This window comes from Pagrus pagrus, assembly GCF_965226575.1.
Source record: "Pagrus pagrus genome assembly, chromosome: 5".
In the NCBI taxonomy this organism is placed as follows: domain Eukaryota; kingdom Metazoa; phylum Chordata; class Actinopteri; order Spariformes; family Sparidae; genus Pagrus; species Pagrus pagrus.
Window position 1 is genome coordinate 18738171 of NC_140189.1, and position 20602 is coordinate 18758772.

At 43.1% G+C, this 20602-nt stretch overlaps 2 protein-coding genes across 3 annotated transcripts in view; both read right to left on the reverse strand.

Annotated features, from left to right (window-relative positions):
- Positions 1-4821: 4821 nt before the first annotated feature.
- On the reverse strand, positions 4822-6392 carry gpr151 (G protein-coupled receptor 151). Its single transcript, XM_084352995.1, has one exon. The coding sequence runs from the start codon at positions 6373-6375 to the stop codon at positions 5053-5055; it is 1323 nt and encodes a 440-aa protein (XP_084209121.1). The 5' UTR covers positions 6376-6392; the 3' UTR covers positions 4822-5052.
- An 837-nt stretch (positions 6393-7229) lies between these two features.
- The window catches only part of ppp2r2ba (protein phosphatase 2, regulatory subunit B, beta a), a 49795-nt gene continuing 36422 nt past the window's right edge, over positions 7230-20602 (reverse strand). For both annotated transcript variants that reach the window (XM_084353033.1, XM_084353034.1), the window contains exons 3-10: positions 19137-19302; positions 18095-18207; positions 15032-15209; positions 14726-14890; positions 12207-12376; positions 11565-11656; positions 11349-11472; positions 7230-9159 (exon numbers count right to left, since the gene is read on the reverse strand). In XM_084353033.1, coding sequence (XP_084209159.1) covers positions 9004-9159; positions 11349-11472; positions 11565-11656; positions 12207-12376; positions 14726-14890; positions 15032-15209; positions 18095-18207; positions 19137-19302 — 1164 coding nt within the window. In that variant the 3' untranslated portion in view covers positions 7230-9003. The remainder of the gene's footprint in view (positions 9160-11348; positions 11473-11564; positions 11657-12206; positions 12377-14725; positions 14891-15031; positions 15210-18094; positions 18208-19136; positions 19303-20602) is intronic.

Here is a 20602-nt window from a genome sequence, read left to right on the forward strand (position 1 = left end):
TTTAGCCGTGTTTGTTTGTTGGTTTGTCAGCAGGATTATACAAAAACTACAGAATGGATATCCATCAAATGTGGATGGAGGATGGGTCTCAGTCCTGAAAACAGACCCCATTAACTTTTGGTTTGGATCTGGATAAAAGAACAGATCCAGGCATTTCATCTCACTTTATTTATCATTGTGAGAAAGGCTGTTTTCAACATTTGCTTTAATTTCTCATAATAATAATAATAATAATAATAATAATAATAATGGATCTTGATGAAGAAAATCTGTCATATTTAGGTGGCTGGTACTGTATGTATGAGTGAATGCCATTTGATGTGGCTCCACATAAAAATCTGACTGCCTTTTTTGATTTGGATTAAGCTTGATTAAATTAAAGGGGACTGTTCGGCCTTGGCGGAGGTATGCACTCTACTGAGTGCCATTCTAGTTCTCTGTGGGTTCATCACCACAAGCCGCACACTATATGTGGTCATTTTATTCCATTGTCGATCCAACCATCAATTTATAGATCAGCTTTAAATGATCTTAACTGCACCTGCTGGACAAGTCATGAGCCACACTGAGTGGAACATTTAAGACAGATAATGTGGTGAACATGTGTTGATGATCAGGTTATTCTCCCCACTCAGACAATGTGATTTATGCCATCACCTCCTTTCAGAGCTGCAATGATAATTAATCAGTCTATTAATAGTAGAATATTGTATCAACAAACTGTTTTGATCATTTTGAGTGTTTTTTAAGAATAAATCAAAACTCTCTGGTTCCATCTTCTTAAATGTGAATATTTTCTGGTTTCTTGAGGACGCCATCTTGGGTTTTTAGAGGAGGCCTTTGATGTCAATTCACATCCCTCTGCTTTTGAAAGTTATGAATCGATAGTGTATAGGTTTAAATGACACCCCCTCTTAGCACTGCTGGAAATGCTGAAAGGTGCCTGCCCTTTAGTTCTCCACATCCTTCACTGAGATGAAAGCTATCTGATTTATTCTAATCAAAAGACTGCTAAATACCAAGGTCAGACCCCCTGAACCAACCTTCCCCAAACACAAAAATAACCACACACACACACTCACACTCACACTCACACACACCCCTGGCTGACTCTCTGCGGACTGAAGATCCAGATGATCTTCCACAGGACCAAAGGGAGGCGAAGGTAGCTGTGCCTCAGAGGGAGACGCAGTACTGGCAGCCAAAGGTTTTAACATGTGGCTTAATTGCAGCCTCTCCTGCTGAGCATAATTAGTGTTCGCTAGTATGTCACTTCCTGTGGAGTTTCATTTATTAGAGATGATGATTGGCTGAGGGATAAAACGCCGGGGTGACACCCCCGCCTCCCCTCACAGCAGGAGGGGGCGCAGCCAGGAGGGCAGTAAAGAGAGGATCTCACCTGCTGAACGCTCCCCTGCCTTGTGTAATGACCCAATTAAGCCTGAGTTGTTTTTCCACTTGTAATGTGAATTATCATACTCAAATTTGTCACCAATTTTCTCTCAATCAATCACTTCTTACCTGAACTCCATTATCATCTCTTCATTATTGCACATTGTGCATCTTTAGTAAGTTGTTGGTTTGTTTTAAGGGCTGTAGGCAGCAGCAGCTTGTGAAACAAGGTGCTGCAACTTGCCTCTGATGCAGAAAGTCGTTAGTCACACGTTGACCTAACGAGGTCAAGCAGGAAAAATGCCTCGTCACCCAGCACACCTGCACGGATGTTTACAGTGATTCTGCTGATTACACTCAGCTTGTCATGCTGAGAGTTATATGAGCTCACAAAGCTACATCGCCTAATGAATGTATCTGAAATCAGTCCCGGTTTGCAGTTTACTTTCCATAAATGCACCGTTGTTTTAGAGTGTCTGAGCTCTGAGTGTAAGATGTGTGCATTGTATGGTGCTGTGAAAAGGTGCGATGTGTAAGAACTGGCCACCTGTTAAATTTATAGTCCCAACAAGGCAGCATATCACCAGAGTCACTGCTGTTTACTGTATTTTATTTGTACATAAATGACTGTAGCTACTGTTAGCTTCTCAGCTCAGTTAGCCGTGCAGCTAGCCAGATTTCCTGGAGAGTATTTTGTGGGAGATGTTTAACGCTGCTAACACAGGACCTCTGGAGCACCGAGAGGTTTTCAGGCCTGGGCTAGCTAGTTAGCATGCTAACTTCATTAGATATTTCTGAACACGGTTCAAAGATGTCTGTGACATAATGTCACTGTTGTTTCTTCAGATTTTGTTGATAATTTAAGTTAATTTTTTAATGCTTTAAAAAAAAAACATATTACATTTTGCACCTTTTATGTAATGAAGGTGAAATGTAGTGTCCATAGCAGTGCCTTTGCTGGATTTATATGACACTACACCTGCCAGTGTCTCTGTATCAAACCATGTTGACTGCTGATTTATAATCAATACTGTATTTATGTATATTTATGGAGGTAATAATGAGTGAGTGATTGAATTATTTAGGACACAGCCAGTATGTAGGTTTTCCTGCCTGTACATGTGCAACTGAAGTATGAGGAATGTGAGGAAGAAGATGTCAATGTCTCATGATCAGGCTCAATAAGTGTAACATAGATGTGTAGGGGCTTTAAAAATCTTTGCTCACACTTGAAAAGTGACAAAATCAAGTGTATTCAAAACAGTCAGTATGCACACCATTATCCACCATGTTGCACTGTACAGAGGAAATAGATGAGACCACTTGCCTTTATTGTGGTAGAATGTGATATTGTGTTTTCCAAGAAAACAAACAAAAGAAGATACATTTTTTTAAATAAATGTATTTATTCTTCTGCCAATAAATACAAATTTAGTAGTAAAATACTAATTTTGTTATTTCCCTTTTTTGTCTAAAAATATATAAAACTAATCTTTAAATCTAAAAACAAAAGCCTATTGCAACCCTTAACATATTTATTTCTCTGAATATTGTTGTGTAATGTAACAAACAAACCCCTGGCTATTCTGTTTTCGTTGCTGTTCCTTGTATACTAATCTTGTATACTGTTTTCCTGTTCTTATTCTAATTAAAATAAAAATGCTGTGGCCAAAGTAATCATCAAAATATGCTTAATCTGTCAAAATGGCACCAAAACACACTGGAATCACTTTATTTAACATGATAAGAAACAAAAAGAAATGATTGTATGCCCCTTGTGGCAATTCAGAATAAACCAGGAAATTTGTGAGTCGTGAGTATCGAGTGTTTATCGCTATAAAATCTTTTCTTGTCCCATCCCTATGCTTTACAGTATGCGATGATAATCAGTATGTAGTTGGTACTGTATATAAGTAGTATGTGGCGTTAATCCCACAGTGCTGCGAATGAGCAGGGAGATGTCAGTCAGTCAGCCCTGACACATTCCTGGTCTTATCTGGGAAAACACTTGGGCTGGTGTTTCCAAATTTATGTAGGAGCTTTAAACACCATTCACTGTGTTTTAAATAGAAGATGTTCGGCCCTGGATTGAACCAGTTGCCTGCCAGTGATTCGAGGCTTCAGGCCTTTCTACTGAAATGAGATAAAAACCTTACAACTGCAGATTTACCGCCTCATTTACCAGAGTTAATGCCTGGGCCAGAGGGGTCAAACAGTAACAACTGGAAATAGTGGTCCCATAATGTATTTAAAGAAAACTATGTTAACAGTCACTGTTTAACTCTTCAATAATGCCTCTGTTTATGTAGTGAAGGTTACAATTTCAGTCCAAAAATGAGTTCATAGCTGTTTCCCCGCAGTGTTTCTGGCCGGGTCAATACCTCGGGGACTGATGGTGGGTTATATAGTTAAGTGAGTGTTGCTCTGATTGAGGTACTTGCCTCTGGCAATAAAAGGTCAACATAAATGATTAATGAGAGGAAAATGTCATAAAGAGGAGGCGGGGGGGCAAAGAAAGGTGTAAGGTAACTGTGGTGACTAAATTTTCTTCTGCTCTCTTCTGAATTAGATTAGATTAGATTAGATTAGATTCCTGTTCTTATGCTAACTTTATAAACGATAACCCATGTTAGATTAGTTTACATCATTAGAGTAACAAGTAAAAAGTCACATTATTTTCACATGGCTTTAATGTTCAGCACAGTCGGGTTGCTGTTACATCAGACAGACAGATCGATGGCAGATCATCTCAGGCACAGTTTCCTCATGTTGTTTATCCCTCTTACCTTGAGGTTTTGACCTATCGTGTGTATTCAGATCAATGCAGAGAGAATTCCTTATGAGACTCCCACTGAAACGCCTCCATCTGAGTTCACACCAAAGCTGTTTACCTCTAATTAGAACCCATGGCAATTCTAATGGATGAAAATATATTTAATGACCCGATGTCAGCGGGAGATCATCCGCTGATGTCTGATCCGTCCTATTAAGACTCCACTGTACATGTGTGTGTTTGCGCATGTGTGTGTGTCACTCATCTAACCAATGACGGAAACATTCGTGACTGAGCCGAAAGCCACACTGCAGTTGTTTGTGTATATTTCACTTAATCTTTCACATTTTTGACACCACATAGACAAGTTTTATCACATACAGGCTACATTTGTTAGAATTGTCTTTATTGTAAACACTGGTCTCACAGAAAGAGCACAGGGAACACAAACACTTTCATTATCCAAAGGCAAAATACATTCACGGTTTTAACATCTACCCCAAGTTAGGATATCAAATTAAGATTCTCATATTTTTCTGCAGCAACTTTAATTAAAGAGCAGTATCATGGCCAGATACTTCAAGAAAACTGTGACTTACAATGTTAACCACATCATACTGAAAATATCTACAGTACTCTGTCTACCCAGTCATCTTACTCTAATTATGATCTAGTTCTTCCTCATTACACGACAATAAGACCACATTATGTGATGATTACCATATATACAGATGATCCTGCTCTATAGTCCACACTCATATTCCACACTGATCGTACTTCTTACCTTTGAATAACATCATGAACACAGCTGACAGAATACAAATGATTTACAGTTGAGCACTCAGCCTGTCTGAAAATGGTGTATAAGATCATCTTGAGGGTGGTTGTTATTTTTTCTCCTCTTTGCTCTGGTGCTCCCAGGGCACAGGATCATTCTCCTCCATGTGCGATCCACTCTCCCTCTCGTGCCAGAATTGCTCCACATCAGGCAAGACAATCCCATCTTTGAGGCTCACTGTGTCTACGTCTCTCCCTCCTCCTCCCTGCTCCGGCTGGGGCTGAGCCTCTCCTCTGGGATCCTGGCTGGAGCTTGATCTAGGGCTCCTCTCCCCCTGCAGCTGGCCGGAAGTCTCCGGTCTGGGGCAAGGCGACCGGAGAGTCGTGGGGTTGTGGGGTCCGGGTTTTGGCCTCGAGGGAGGTTGTTTGCGCAGGGTGAGGCGCCTCCACAGCCCCCTGTAGCCCTCTCTGAACTCCTCGGAGAGAGACAGGACGATGAGAGGGTTCACCAGAGACAGAGAGAAGGTGAGCAGCTGAGCAGAGAGGCTTAGAAAAAGGGGAAGCGAGGAGACGAGGGGCTTGGCTCCTTGACTTTCCTTCTCTGCTATGTGACGCTCCCAAACCCACACAACCCACTGTGGAAGCCAGAGAATAGCCATGGCCACGGTCAGGCTGAACAGCATCAAGGTGATTCTCCTGGATCGGATCTGTGTGCGCAGGTTCTGAGTCTTACTGGAGCGGCGCTGGCACTGGCCGTAAGCCTTCCAGAAATACATCAGGGCAAAGCTGAGAGGTGCACAGTAGACCCCCAGGGGGTATGCTTTGACGTACACAGACATGAAATCCTTGGCTTCAGCAGGAACGATCAGCACACACACCAGCCCGCGGATCCCTCTCTGCAGCCGAGCAAACAGCCACTGAGGGATCGTGACCGAGCAGGCGGACAGCCAGATGAAGAAGAACACCACCAGGATGGAGCCCAGGTGGATGCTCACCTGCTTGGTGGGGTTGGACACGTGGCGGTAGCAAGCTTTGGCCATGACAGCCACTGTGAAGCTCTTTGCAGCCATACAGGACTGGAGGAACCAGTCGGCTGTCTTACAGACCACCCAGCCCAGGTTCCAGCTGGCTTTGGAGTAGGAGGCAGCCCTGAAAGGCACCGTGAACATCAGCACCAGTCCGTCAGCAAACATCAGGTTGAAGATGAGGGAATTGATGACAGATAGTTTGCCCCTATGAGCGTTGGAGAACAAGATGACCATCGCAGTGAGATTACAAGCCACACCCAGGACGCAGATGATTCCCAGAATAGCCGGCACCAGGACCCTCAGCTCCCCAGGGTCCAGGTGTTGGTATGAGCCATGGTCATTAAATGACCAGTTGTCTAAGGAGCTGTTCACCACTGTCGCGTTGTTCACACTCAACTTGTCCATCTTTCCCGAAAAGAAAGGATCAGAAAAAGGCAGCCAGGAGAAGGAAAAAGGATCTGGGTGTAAGATCTCCAAAAACTAAAAAAGAAAGATTTGTTATATCTGAATCTAAACACAAAAGAATGATCGTATCAGAGAAGGTATCGATTGACGACCGATGATCACAGTGGAGCTCCTGTCTGTCCCCGGGCTTATCCTGAGACACAGTGATTCAGCTTCTGCAGCTGGTTATAAAGATGCTTTTTGATTGACAGCTGCTGTCCCCAGCTGACAAAATGTGCGTCGACTACAGCCTCATGGGGCCAATTAGAAAAACTCTGCATAATGTGCACAGTATGATAGATGAATGTATCGGCGTTCTAATTTGTGTAAATGTAAATGAGTGGTCATTAGAGTGAGGTGTTCTTAGAGACTGATGCACGAATCTGTTTTTACGGCAAAGACATCGAAGAGTTTGTTAGAAACAGAACACGACATGAAGCATCCATCAGCAATCCATCCTGTGTTGTCTGAGCTGTTAGTGTCGGACAGCAACCCTCATCTGGAAGCCTGATTTCTACTCTCACGGTTAATTACGATGATATGAATAAACATGAAAAGTGAAAAGAAATTAAGAAAATTTTGGCAGGGACTAATTTGAAATCAACCACCAACTGTGTCCAGTTGATGAAAATCATGTTTCCTCCCTTTTTTCTTCCCGTTTTTTTTTTTTTGCAAGACTTCCTTTACATGTGTCAGTCTTCATCCACAAGAGGGCGTCCTTGCACCACAAGCAGGACTGACCACAGTCAGGACATGAATCACTTGATTAACATTCACTTTGAGTCAGCAGCGTGAACAAAGAAGATGCAACAATGTAGGCGTTCAACTTGCACATCTTTATTTTTTTTATTCAAAGAAAGTCCAGTAAGCATAAAGACTGCATGGTAAATTAATTGCATTTCAATACATTCTGAGCTATAAAAGGTTTTTTTTTTGTTTCAATTAGTGTCACAAAGGAGGTTGTTTAGAAGACATTACTGTTTAACAGAACCACACTTAATAATTCCCTGATTTCACAGAGTTCATTTAGACCTTTGACTGCTTTCCTTAATGGGAGTTGGCTCTTAAAAGAAATCTGAGACGAGCGCTGAAACGCGACCTGCTACTGTTCAATGTTACCACGAACACGGACAGGAACGGCAGCGATCTCAAATCAAACATTTCTAAACGGGCTACTTTTGCTTTTACTTGCATAGCGCCTCAGATGATCTGTAGATGCTCGAATATCTATGTGCAGGCTGTCGATTTCGTCAGAATCAGATCCGACGCATGCAAAAGGAGCTACGCTAGCATTAGGTTACGCCAAAAAAATCTCAAGTTTAAGTTCAATAAATTCAACATGATACGTTTACGCTTCTACCATCTACAGATCATTTTCAGGACGATGCAAATAAGGTAAAGAATGGGGTGAGGAGGTCAGATTTGCTTCCAAAACAGAAAAAAAAACAATGTATGTGGCTTTGTCGTGTCTCTTGCAAACTGATGACATCAGACTGACTGCAATGTGATCAGAGCAACAATTACTTTGTACATATCACAGCGTCCTCCCCTGAACTCACAAGCATGTAGCCGGTGCTATACTGTACTTTTGGACTACACTGCTTCAAGCACTTTTTCCCACTTCGGGACCTCAGTGGAGCATTTTTTTGTTTTTGTCTTTAAGAGAAAGAGAGAAAAGAAAAGAAAAGAAATAAAAGAAAATTTCCTAAGTTAACATTTCATTTGAAACATTCACACTCCTGCCTTGTACTCAGTCCCCTCCCCCCCCTCCCTCCCGCTCCCACTACATCAAACCCCCACATACCAAAAGAAGGCACCACAGCTTCTAAACAGACTCATCGACCGAGAGAAGGACTCAATAAAACAACAGCATTAAATAAAACCATTGACACAGCCTGGAAGGGCTTCATTCACATATTACAGACTACAGCAGTCTCACCAGGTGGGGAGACACACAATTGGTACTAGAAAGACTGACCACGTTGTGTCACAGGCAGAGAAAACTCTCAGTTTGTGGGGTCACAGATTAACAGTCTCTTCCTCATTTGTAGGAACTCTGCACAGTCCGAGACTCTGCCTCAGTTAGAGGCCACGGGGTCGATCACATGCACTGTAGCATGAGCAGATTGAAAGAGAGGGGGCACTGTTGCTACATGACAATGAGCCACCATCATGTAAGCTAAGTTTCTGTCTGTGTGCTCTACTTTATGTTCAGTGTGCCCCTTTTCTTCAGGGTGCAGAGGGCTGCTACATCATGGTACTCATGCAGCAATCCTCTTGTTGCATAAATGCACAGGATTTACTTCTTCTCCAGGTGTCCGCATGGCTAAATAAATTAAATGAGAAGTCAAATTGAAGAATGAAAGTCCATCCTTGATTTTTTGAGGAGCTTTTTTTCCTCAAATTGTATCCAGGTTGTATCACTTCCCAAAGTTGAGTCACTGGATATTCATCTCTGCAGCGAAATTCAAGACCGGCAGCAACAAGACACAGGGGGAGGAGGAGAAGGATGTAGATAAGGGCTCCATCTCGCTCTTTCTCCAACCCAGACCCTCGTGTGTGGGGGGTCAGCAGGGGGCAGACCGCCCGTTAGTTGACCTTGTCTTGAAAGATGTAGAGGTTGTTGGTGGCCGCTACAGCGATGATGTTCTCATGTGGGTGCCACGTAGTGTGAAGGATCTTTTTGCTGAAGTCCAGGCTGTCTACGCTGATCTCATCCTTACGACGCTTCCCACCTACACACACCTGGAGGGTGGCAGAAGGGATGAAGAGCAGTTAAGATATATTAACAGTTTTTAAAGCATTAGTTTGCTAGAACAGGACCAGAACAAGCTGTCAAACACAAACTGACATATACTGAATCATAAAGTTGACGAATGTGTTAGCAAACAGCTGCCAATTTACAGATCCAGGAGACACGAAGCAACATTAGCATTAATTTGAGTCGTGTTTCTGACCACCCAATGAGTTAGTGTGATATACACTGTCTTCTTAGCTCTGTTTGATCACTATTAGTTTTGCCTTTAGCTGCTAAATGCACCAGCCACTTATTACATTTGTTTGTCTGCTGTTTGTTGCTGAGCAGGTACCTTACAACTAGTTTATCAGAGCATTTCTTTCTTCTTTTTTTTTTTGAGGTTTGTCAGAGTGGTGAGAGTGAACCAGAAACAAAAAACAATGAGCTGAAAGATGAAAACGCCCCAGAGAGCTGAAAGAAACATCAAAACCAGGTGGTAATTATCTATGGATTCACTATTTTGAGGTACTCCTTTCACAATAAAGGTAGTAATTTGACTCATTGGTCATGTGAAAATATTGATTTGTGCAGCTTTAACGATCATTTGGCCTTAGTTTGCTTTGCTCATGTTTATCGAGCCATCTATTCTACTTATAACCTCAGCCAAGGAAGTGTGTCCGTGTCCGTTTGTTGGTTTGTGAGCAGGATTACACAATAACTACTAAACGGATTTACACAAAACTTGGATGGAGGATGGGTCTGAGCCCAGAATAGAACCCATTCACTTTTGGTGCCAGTCCCCGAATTGTTTCTCACTTTCTCACTAACACTGCCAGATAGGACGTTTTTAACATTTTAATGAATTTCTCAGGGAACAATGCATGGGTCTTGGTGAAAAAATTCAGATGTATTAAGGTGGCTGGTATCATTATGTGAGCACAACTTGATGATAAAAAAAATCCAGATCTCTGTTTGATATTATCAAAGGGGCCTTGGTGAACGTGTGCGCTCTACTGAGTGTCATCTAGTTGTGAAAAAAAAAAACAACGCAATAGAAAGACAAAAGAGGCAAAAATATCTAGCGTGAATGAATATCCCACTTTCTCTAAAGAGAGCAATCACTTTCTTGTAAAAAAAAAAGTTATCTGTATATATATATATTATATATACATAAAATATATTCATTATATATATATTTCTTATTGTAAATTGTTATTTATCACAGCTAATACAATACATTAATTTCCCATTGTTCTGGCCTGTTGTGACTCTACTATGTGACTTTGAATGCCAATAGATCTTATTAACATGGCGGCCATTTTCCTCCAACATCATGCTCAGGATGGGAAACTTAATTCATGTGATAATATTATGTTGCTGTGTTCCAGGTTGCAAGTGGTATAAACGTAGGTAATGTGGCAAATTGTCATTATTAGACAGCTTCCCAATTGATCAGCGACTGATAGGATGATGGATAGTGAACATCTGGAGGCACTTTCAGCCATATTTTAGGGTAAAACAACATATTTGATAACCTGTTAGCTGGCGTTAGCATTCAACAACTGCCTAGCTTACATTACCGTTTGATTACATGCTGTGTATTTCACTTCCTGGTTTAGACAAATGTCTCCAGGATGTGTGTTGATATTTCTGAGTTAATTTACGCCTTTCCTAATCATATCGCATCAAAACAGTATCAAAAAGTAATGTTAGCTAGCATGTGGTTGAATGCTAACGTTAGCTGTTGTCTAAAGGAAGCTAATTGGTTATCAAACCTGTTGTTTTGCCTTGAAATATGGTCCGATGTCCCTCTAGCTTAAACTATCCACTGTCTTTACAGTTGATCAATCAGGAGGCCGTGAAATGACAACAATTTGTCAGATTGCCTACGTTTACACGACTTGCACCCTTGAACACAGCGGTACAACATTTGAGCTTCCAACCCTGACTTTGTTGTCAGAGGAGTGTGAATACGGTCTATGCAGTGGTATTCTGATATGAAATTTCAGGTCATAATCAACCATATTGTAGCTCATTCTGAGTCATCATGATATTTAGAAATCTGGATTTGAAGCCAAGTAGAGGCCCCAAAGCGTTTTCTCACTATTAGTGATGCATAAAACAGCAAATCCAGCTGCCATAAACACACACAGGACGTCCAGATGGCAGGTCACTTGTGCTGATGAGCAGTGCGTACCTTGCGAGGCTTGAGAATGGCTCTGGGTTTGCTGTTCTCCCTGGACGCCTCCAGTGTGACGTCACGTTTAGTGTTCCGGTCAAACATTCGGAAGAAGTTGTTATAGGAGCCGGTCATTATGACGCTGAGGGGGAGCAGAGCAGAGTGAAGGGTTATTGAGACAACATGGATAGATGCATGGATGGGTGCATGGATGAATAAGAAACAAATCTTTACCTGTCTGATCCATTCCAGACACACTCAAACTTGTCAAAGATGCAGTCATTCTCATACAGAGAACAAAGTTTGCCTCGTAAATAGTCGTGAACCTGAAAAATAAATAAAACATGAAAGTGTGAACCAGCTGGTGGATTACTGTCACACTTTCCGAGCATCTGAAGTTCGTCATACAACCATAAGCTGCACTGCCATATGCTCTACTTTCGGTAATCCCTCCAGACCTCGTGACCTAAGCTAAGATGCTAAGGTAGCAGGTGGAGGCGGAGCTGGAATTGGACGGAGAATCCCTTGAGCCCAGCTGACGGCCTTATCAATCATGACCTGCCCTAAGATGGCTTCCCCTGATCAAGACAGTGTGAATCTGACCCCAGTGACCACACAGTGGGAGGTTTTGCCCTTCAGGTTGCATCAGCAGCGCTGCTATCTGTCTTTTTACGGACAGTCGGCTCAATAAGCCCTCCTGGGGTCATCGCTGGAGATGACACAGTTACAGATGGGCAGGGTGACGGTGAAACAGGATTATGTTGAGTGATTAGTCTGAAATCAATACGTTTTGATTTGATCCACCAGCTGAGTATTATCTTTAGAGCCTTCAAGCTTTCCAACAGGCACATAAAAGCATGACGGAAGAAAGCTCACCTGGTACGTCTCTAGTGGTTTGTTCTCCATTTGAAGATCCCACACCTTGACAGTGAGGTAGTCCCTTGTCATCAGGTAGCGCCCGTTGTGGCTGAACTTCACGTCAGAGATGGATGAGATGATTTCAGAGAAGAAGGAGCGAGTGGACGGATCCTCCGGCTCCTCGAAGTCTATAACAGCAAATAAAAACAAAAAGCGGTTATCTTCTGACACAGCGAACACATTTTACACTGTAGGAGGTCGCCGCTTCAAAGAGATGTTTTCCGCCTCCAAGTCTTTTAATCATTCACGGTGTGAAATAACAAAACAGATTTTGTTTAGGCTGGTGGGGGCCGTCATTAGTGAACGGTAAGAGCCACAACAATGCCTAGATGCGGGGTTTTCCTGCAGCAGCTGCATCTCCTCACAGTGTTATTTCTCTGTGTGTTTAGGGAGGCAGTCATGGGTCAGCATGCTGGGTAAATATTGGTTATGATTCATATTGATTCTGGCAGCTGCTGATCTGTGTGCAGGCCAGCACGCTGGGGATAAGAGCCAGGCATTCCATCGTTAGCTGTCAACTTATTGTTCCTCCTCCTCCTTTCCTCCCACCCTTCCTCCCCTCTCTCTCCTTTCCATCTTTCCAAATATGCCCCCTCCCCTACCCTCCCCTCCTCCTCTTCCTCCTCCTCAGCTGAGCTTCTGTGATGTGCCGATGGGGAGTCTAACAAGGGATGCGGCGTGAGAGATGAAAAAATGGGGGGATGAGGGAGGGATAAGAAAAACAAATCAATGTCAAAGTGTTGGGCCCATTTGAGCCCTGCTGGATTTGTGTGTGTGTCGGTGAACGAGTGTTTGTGTACGAGTGTGTGTGCATGTTTATATGCATGTGTGTGTGTCCCTGCCCTCCCTCCCGTTGTATAATAGGGTCCCAGGGGAGTCAGCATGAGGGCTGTTTGGTCCCCCTCTCTCTCTGTCCTGGGGCTCAACGCTTTGGCAATCCTCCCCTAACCATCCATCCATCCATCCATCCTCCCAGATTTGCAGGTAGAATGTGTGTGTTTGTGTTGTGAAGGTAGAAGCTTCACAAAGTTGTGTGTGTGTGTGTGGATGTCAAGAGAAGGAGGGGCTGTGTGTGTGTGTGTGGGAGGGAGGGCATTATGCATCGCTCTGAGCCATCCGCGTTCATGCAGTGAGACAGTAGGTCGGTATCAACAGACCTGTCCTGAGGCTAACGAGAGCACCTGCCTGCTCTGCAAGAGTGTGTGTGTGTGTGTGCCTTCGTGTGTGTGCGCGTACTGCAAGCAGCTGTCAAGTAAAGGCACGCACATGTCAATATCAAACAATCAGAGCATGGCTGTGAACGCTGCTACTTAAATTTTACTCCAAAACCCAAACGTTTCTCCTTTTTCAGCCCCTCAAATAGACGTGAAACTCAACAGGCCCGTGTTAGCGCACGGTCCAGCGAACGCATCAATATGTCTGAGGAAATGAGCGACATTATTGAACAACAAGGTGTGTCCATGAGGGACTAATGCGATTGCTCTTAAGCCATTGATTTCCCAGCGAAAATGTCAATGTATTCATTATTCATTCATCCAAAGTGTATGTGTGCCGTGTTAAGCTTCAGGAAAGGCCATTCATTGTTTGAGACACACAGGGAGAATTATTGATGGGTTATCAATCCTGGCATATTGAGCAGAGGGGGAAACACAAAGGTGGAGCTGAAGCAGAAACACTGAGCGTTGATTTGCTTCCATGTTTTGTGTATATTTCTTTTTGTTTTCCCCGTTTTGTCATTGTGATGTTGTCACGAGTCCACAAAGTCAAAGCTACAGGACTCTTCCCTTGTTTAAAGCTAATCAAACTTAAAATACTACAACTACTCAACTCAGTGTGGAGGGTCTGATGGCTACACACACTCGTGCACAAGCGTCCTTTGTTTAAATACGTGGCTACATCTGTTAGTACTTTCTTGTTCTTTCACAACAAAATATTTACAATATCACATTCATTTCTGCAGGAGAAGATTAAAAAAAATATTTTAGAAAAATCATCAAATTGTAATCAGCAACCGCAACCACATTTCATGTCTCAAGTTTTTTTTATTGCAGCATTTATTAATAATTATTCAGAGATGATGTGATGTTAATTAAGTGAGTAAATTTCATTTTGTTATCACCAAGTGTTGCGGACCCTGCGCTTAAAATGAAAACCAGATGATAACCAGAAAAAAAATGAAAATAAAATAATACAAATTATATTTCAATTAACTATTTATCACAACGAGGCTAATTTAATGCAGAAGCGTGCTAGAGAGAAGGCTTTGAAGCAACATTTAGATGACAGACGGAGAATAAATTGTGGAAAAAATTCTAATAATCATGCTAACTCTTGAGTTTATAGCACTTTTTGATGTCTGGTCAAAAAGAGGAATCAAGTCCCATAGAAAGAAGAAGAAGAAAAAAAGAAATCAATAAAGATAAGTACTGGCTTCTTTCTTTGTCATTTTTCCCATGATGCACTCTGCTGGTACTCACATTTGCAGTGTTTGTCGCAGAGCGCAGCCTGTCTCATGTCACACAGGCGTATTGAGCCCTTGCTGCTGCTGTAGGCGAAGGTTTGACAGTGCTGAGGATGAAACTCTGCTGAGGTGATCACCTCCGTCAGCTCCTCCATGTTGGCCGGCTTGATGTCCACAATGTCTGAGGGACGGGCGCTAAGGAACAACAGCTACCCTGGATATTTAGCAGACAGCTTCACACTGTGAAGACCAAATCACTGACAAACCACTACTGTTGACTTTAGCTGATATAAATAATAACAGGACCCGAGTTAGAGGATACTGAAGCTGCGGTCGGTGATCTCCAGGTTCCACAGGTTCACCCGGAGGTCGTCTGTGGAGATGAACGTCTGCAGGTCGGAGTTGACAGAGATGGAGTTGATGTGGTAGGTGTGGGCGTTGCTGAACACACGCCTGGCCGTAGCCTCGACCATCAAGTCCATGGGCTGCAGCACCGGCACCTATTGGTGAAAGACAGGTCAGTTAGGGAGAGGAAGAGGAGAAACCAGGAGGGATCATCTCCAAGGCTTTGATGTGTTGCGTAACACAATATTTTGTGCACTTTGATGCTGCTCTCCTAGAGGCCTGCTCAGATATTTGTTGTGTGTGGATGCGCATACACGTTTGTGTGTGTGTTTGTGTGTGTGTGTGTGTGTGTGTGTGTGTGTGTGTGTGTGTGTGAGTCACAACTAGATGACTCCAGGGATTCATCTGACATTTACTCCACAAATCTTAATGAAACAGAGACAGCGACTGAGGGGCTCCGGGGCCGTTTGATGAGCCGGTTCAATCAGAATGTGAATATCGTTGGCTACACGGCTACTCAGTGATCACGCCTCCCTCCCTCCCTCTCTCTCTCTCTCCCTCCCTCTCTTTCTCTTACCCTCTCTCTCTCTGCCAGTGTCGGAGAAGTTCCCCCTGTTCTCTTGTTTGTGTGAGAGAAAGAGAGATGGCCCGGGGGCATCGCTAGGCCCTGCTGAGGAATGATAACTGAACTCTGCAGCATTAAGACCAGCTCACACACACACACACACACACACACACACACACACACTCACACACACACACACACACACAAGCACAGTACTGCTCGGGCTTCAAAGACACCCAGCACCAGTCTGCAAGCAGCCCCCCGTTGGCCAGATAAAACCCAGACAAAGAGAGAAGGGAGGGGAGGGAGAGAGGAGAACAAATCGACTGCTTCTTCCCTTTTTCTATCGTCCGTCGCTGGCACTGACAGAGAGACATGGCAGCCCAGCAGGCTGCTGTATCTCCATGGGTGTCACTTCATTTCCATGTCTTTCACTAGCTGTCCAGAGAGACACAGACCGTATTAACCCATAACCCCCAACACTGACAGTTACACTGTTCAGCATGCTCGATATGACCCCACAGACTCTCCTCCTTACATTAAGTAAAACAGTTTACTTTAAATTAAGATATATTTGCTTAAAAAGTCATAAATACTATTAGAAATATGTTCAGAACACAGAATGTTTAAGCTGTTTCCTCTTTGAAAGCAGCACAGGCGGGACATACTTTGAGTTTAAATGACAAACTGAATGAAAGACTTAACATAACACAATAAGGAGCATTATCGTCTGATTTTTTTTGGCTACACTTTGGAATGATTTTTCTAAGCTCTTCCTTTCCTCCTCTGCTTTCGCCCCCCTGCGCAGATTTCACAGCCTCTAAACAGGATTGCCACAGTCCCGGCCTGTCCTCCAGGTTGCTATGATCCCCTGGCCAGCCAGACAAAGAGGGACAGACACGCTGAACACAGCATTAATCTACTATGGCAGACACACACACACACACACACACACTGTCCTACGTGCCTGCCTGCTTTGTGTGAAAATTAAAGAGGTAGTGGGGTGATAAGAATGAGAGAGGGTAGGGGGGCGGAGAGGATGATCCCTTCATGCTCTTCACCTCAGTGCACATATCGATCACTCATCCTCACTTTCTTCTACCAGGGTAAGTTCAAATTTGCCCAATGATTGTGTGTTTGCTGGTGTTGTTCATCAGCGAAAAGTGAGCTGAAAGTGAGCATATATATGTTAATGTGCGTATCAGTGTCAGTGTGTGTTTCTAAGAAGTTTAGGGAGGATTAAAGGCTGTCGTGGTATAATGGCTGAACGCTATATTTTGCTTTAATCAGCTTAACTGAGCTGCACTTATTCAGCCTTCAGACTACTCGCAGTGCAAACCTGAAGGTAGACCTTTGTCACTGAAAAACATTTTGACATGTCACAGTAAGAAAAGCACAGGTGTTAATTATAAAATGAATGATGGCTGAATTCCATTTAGCCGCATTAGTTTCAGTTTTCTGGTTTTGTTCATGCTGGTTCACTGCCACATCGTCATGACTTACAGGGACGCTGGAATAGGAGGAGGCCATCGGTTATGCTGTTAGTAACACTTGTGCTTCTGCGACGAGTCAAAATGCTGTGAAAAGGTCAGCATGCCGTTCTTAGAAGACAGGTACATTCAAATCTTTGGCACCTTTAGCCTTCAAATTCAAATAATTTTCTCTTCTCTGTCATTGTTCTGAGCTGTTGTACCTTTGAAGGAGGGTTTGAGGGACCAAATAAAAAAAGTTTAATTTTTTCTATGTTCATTTTTTATTTGTTATTTTTATTTGTTGGGCAGATTTTGTTTCCTCATTTTCAGTCATCATGCTAAGCTATGCTAACCAGCCGTTCGCTCTAGCTTCATATCTAATAAAGCTAGCACCAGCAGTTGATTAGCTTAGCTTAGCTTGGCTCTCTTGTGAGGTAACACAATTGACCAACCAGCTTTACTAGTTAGCACACAGCTACATCTAGTTTGTTTAGCCGCACCAAAAAAACACATTTTCAAAATCACAAGTTTAATTTAAATGTATGCTGGTGGGTGGACTTTGTTACATGTGGCGGGGCAAAGCTGGAGGATTGTTCTCTGCAGTATGTGGTGAACATGCAATATTGAAAACCACTGAAGCGCTTAAATATGTATCAGCATTGGAACCGTGATGACTTTGACAGCACTGTAGTTCATAGTGCACTTTGGGGATTTGAAATCATCCACTTTGATTAAATATTTATGGACATTGTTGCTGTTTCATATTTCACATTTATATCAAATTAACATCTTATGTGCTTCCATTTTCTACCTCTAGAAGAGGCCCGAGGCTGCAGTTAGAAATGTTTTGTTTTTGCTTCTGTTCCGATCATGACCTGCTGTTTGACTCAGAGCCAAACAGTAAAATTTTCATACACCAGCACGACAGGACACAGAGCCGCTACCTGACTCCATGTGACATTTTGGGTGGTGTTAGACCTGTTGGTGTTGTGTGACCTCTTACCCGTAGCGACGTGATGGTCGACGGGTTTCTGATCCGTCCGTCCTCATCCTTCAGGTTGTAGCCCTCCGGGCGCTTGTCTCTCTCACTGATTTTCCACAGCTTCACTGTCTTGTCTGGGATGGATACATCAGACAGACATACACACAAACACACACAGACACACAACATACAGTTAGATCACGGCTCACTACAGTGAATCTCACATACAAGATGGATGCGGGGGGTTGGGCGGCCAATCTGGCATGTAGCTGGGCAGGAGCCAGCGGGAATGACGAATGGCGGCTCCTGTGAACATTCTGATGTCACTGATATCAATCTACAACTTGACTACATTTCCCTGCTGCAGTGTACGCTCCCCCTGACAAAGCCATCTGGGCGCTTTTTCAATTCTGCTTCACACAAACACCAGTTACATCTCATCTTGTCGGTCTAGTGAAGGGGGATGGCGGCAGCGGTCGGGTTGTTTTTTTTTTCTTTTAATTTCCGCTGTGAATATTGGTGTCAGAGCAGCGAGGCCATCTCCACAGGACCCTCCGCCATCTGCTCCAGCCACCGCTAGCACTTCTGTAGCAGCCATGCATGAAGTCCACAATCTGTAAGATGTCTCTCTGCTGATGTGTGTGTGTGTGTGTGTGTGTGTGTCTGTCTGAGTGTGTGGTGGCACATGCTTTGATATATATGTGTGTGCATGTGTGTGTGTGTGTGTTCCTGCTGTGGCAGCCATGCATGAACTTCTCAATCTGAGACGCTTCTGCTGGTGGCACTTGCTCAGCCAAGCATAACACCAATACGTTCACACCAATAGTCAAAAAGACATTTTCATGTGGTATTAATAACATCTCCTGTTACATCAGCTGTATATCTGTCCATTCTGCAAAGTGAGCAATAAATCATGCCTTTAGCTGACACCGTTAGTCACTAACAACAACACGGAGCCCATTTTTAAACACACTCTCATGACAGATCTATGTCTCTTTGAGCGTTTTGCCCGGTTTGTTGCTTCTACATTAGCAAGGTAAGCTAACTTAGCGAACAGACTGACCGTTGGTGGATAGCAGGAAGTAGGCGGCATTCTGCTGAGGAAGCCATTTGATCTTGTTGATCTTCTCCTCAATCTCCAAACTCTTCAGGTAGTCAAACTCCGGCTCGTGGCTCTGGAATGTGCTGTAAACATTGTACTCCCCTCGACGCTGGGGCTGGCTCTTACTCTGCAAGAGACAGAGAGCACGAGAGACACAGTGAGACTAGAAGGTTAAATATTGGTTCACACCACTTTGTTATAATCAGTTAAAATACTGAACACAATGTCAACATTTGAGCAAAAATCATTCTGGTGCACATGTACATCTCCCCTTAAATGTCTAGATACTGTACCTGCAAAACTAATAACATCCCCATCAGCCTTAGTTTCACTTTGTGTAAAAGCATCTTTATTAATCTGCATCTCCACAGCGCAAAAGGTCTGGCTGCAGACATTATCATTCCCATATAAGGATAAAAAAAATGCTCTGACTTCTTTGGATTTATTTTAAAGCAATCATCTTAGGAGCCACTAAGCCCAGAATGAAGCGGCAGCGCCCCTGCAAAATAGTCCTGGCATTTAATGGCTAAAACCCCACAAAAGAAAAGTTAGGAACAGCTAGCTTGTTTACGTGCCTACCATTAGCAACCGTTAGGGTAACTTTCTAATTTCAGGATGTAGTTTGCTGGTTAGCTTGGAGGTTGTTGTTGTTGTTTCCCACAGAGGCAGGGTTTTTGTAAAACTAGCCTGGAAATATGGGGAAGGGGAGGACAACGCCGACTGAAATAGACAGCCACTGGCAGGCTTTATACCAACATTATACACCCGGTGAGTAAGAGTACTTTGTGTTTGGTCCTAATCAGTAAATGTTAGCATGTGAACACGCTGAAGTATTATACTTCCTAAACATCAGCATGCTAGCAATGTCACTGTGAGCTTGTTAGTATGCTGATGTTAGCATTTAGCTGTGCCTAAGTGCAGCCTCACAGAGCTGCTAGCTTTGTGATGTTTTCACTCTGTATATAACCTACAAATATTTTTTACCTCCACCAAGGGGGTTATGTTTTCAACCGGCGCAGTTTTTGATTGGTTGGTTGGTTTGTCAGCAGGATTACGTTAAAACTACAGAGTTGATTTCTACAAGAATTTGATTCAGGATGGGTCTCGGCCCAGAATAGACCCAATTAACTTTTTGTGTGGACCAGGAATTTTTCTTTAAGATTGCGAGATAGGGTGTTTTTCGACATTTTTGTGAATTTCTCAGGGAATAATGCATGGATCTTGATGAATCTTGATCTCTAGTTATTTGCTTGTTTAGCACTTCATTGAAGCTACAGTTTATGGTAAGTTTAGCATCACAATTTACAATTTACATCGAATCAACATTCATTTTTAAGGTGCTACATTTTTATGGTTGCTCCATTACATGAAATGTGACATTCTAGACGTGCAGAGCACCGTCTGCACATATTTCTCTGTAATTCGGC

Excerpts from the sequence above, each read along its gene's own strand:
- gpr151 (XM_084352995.1), bottom strand. The coding sequence starts at position 6,375 with ATGGACAAGTTGAGTGTGAACAACGCGACAGTGGTGAACAGCTCCTTA.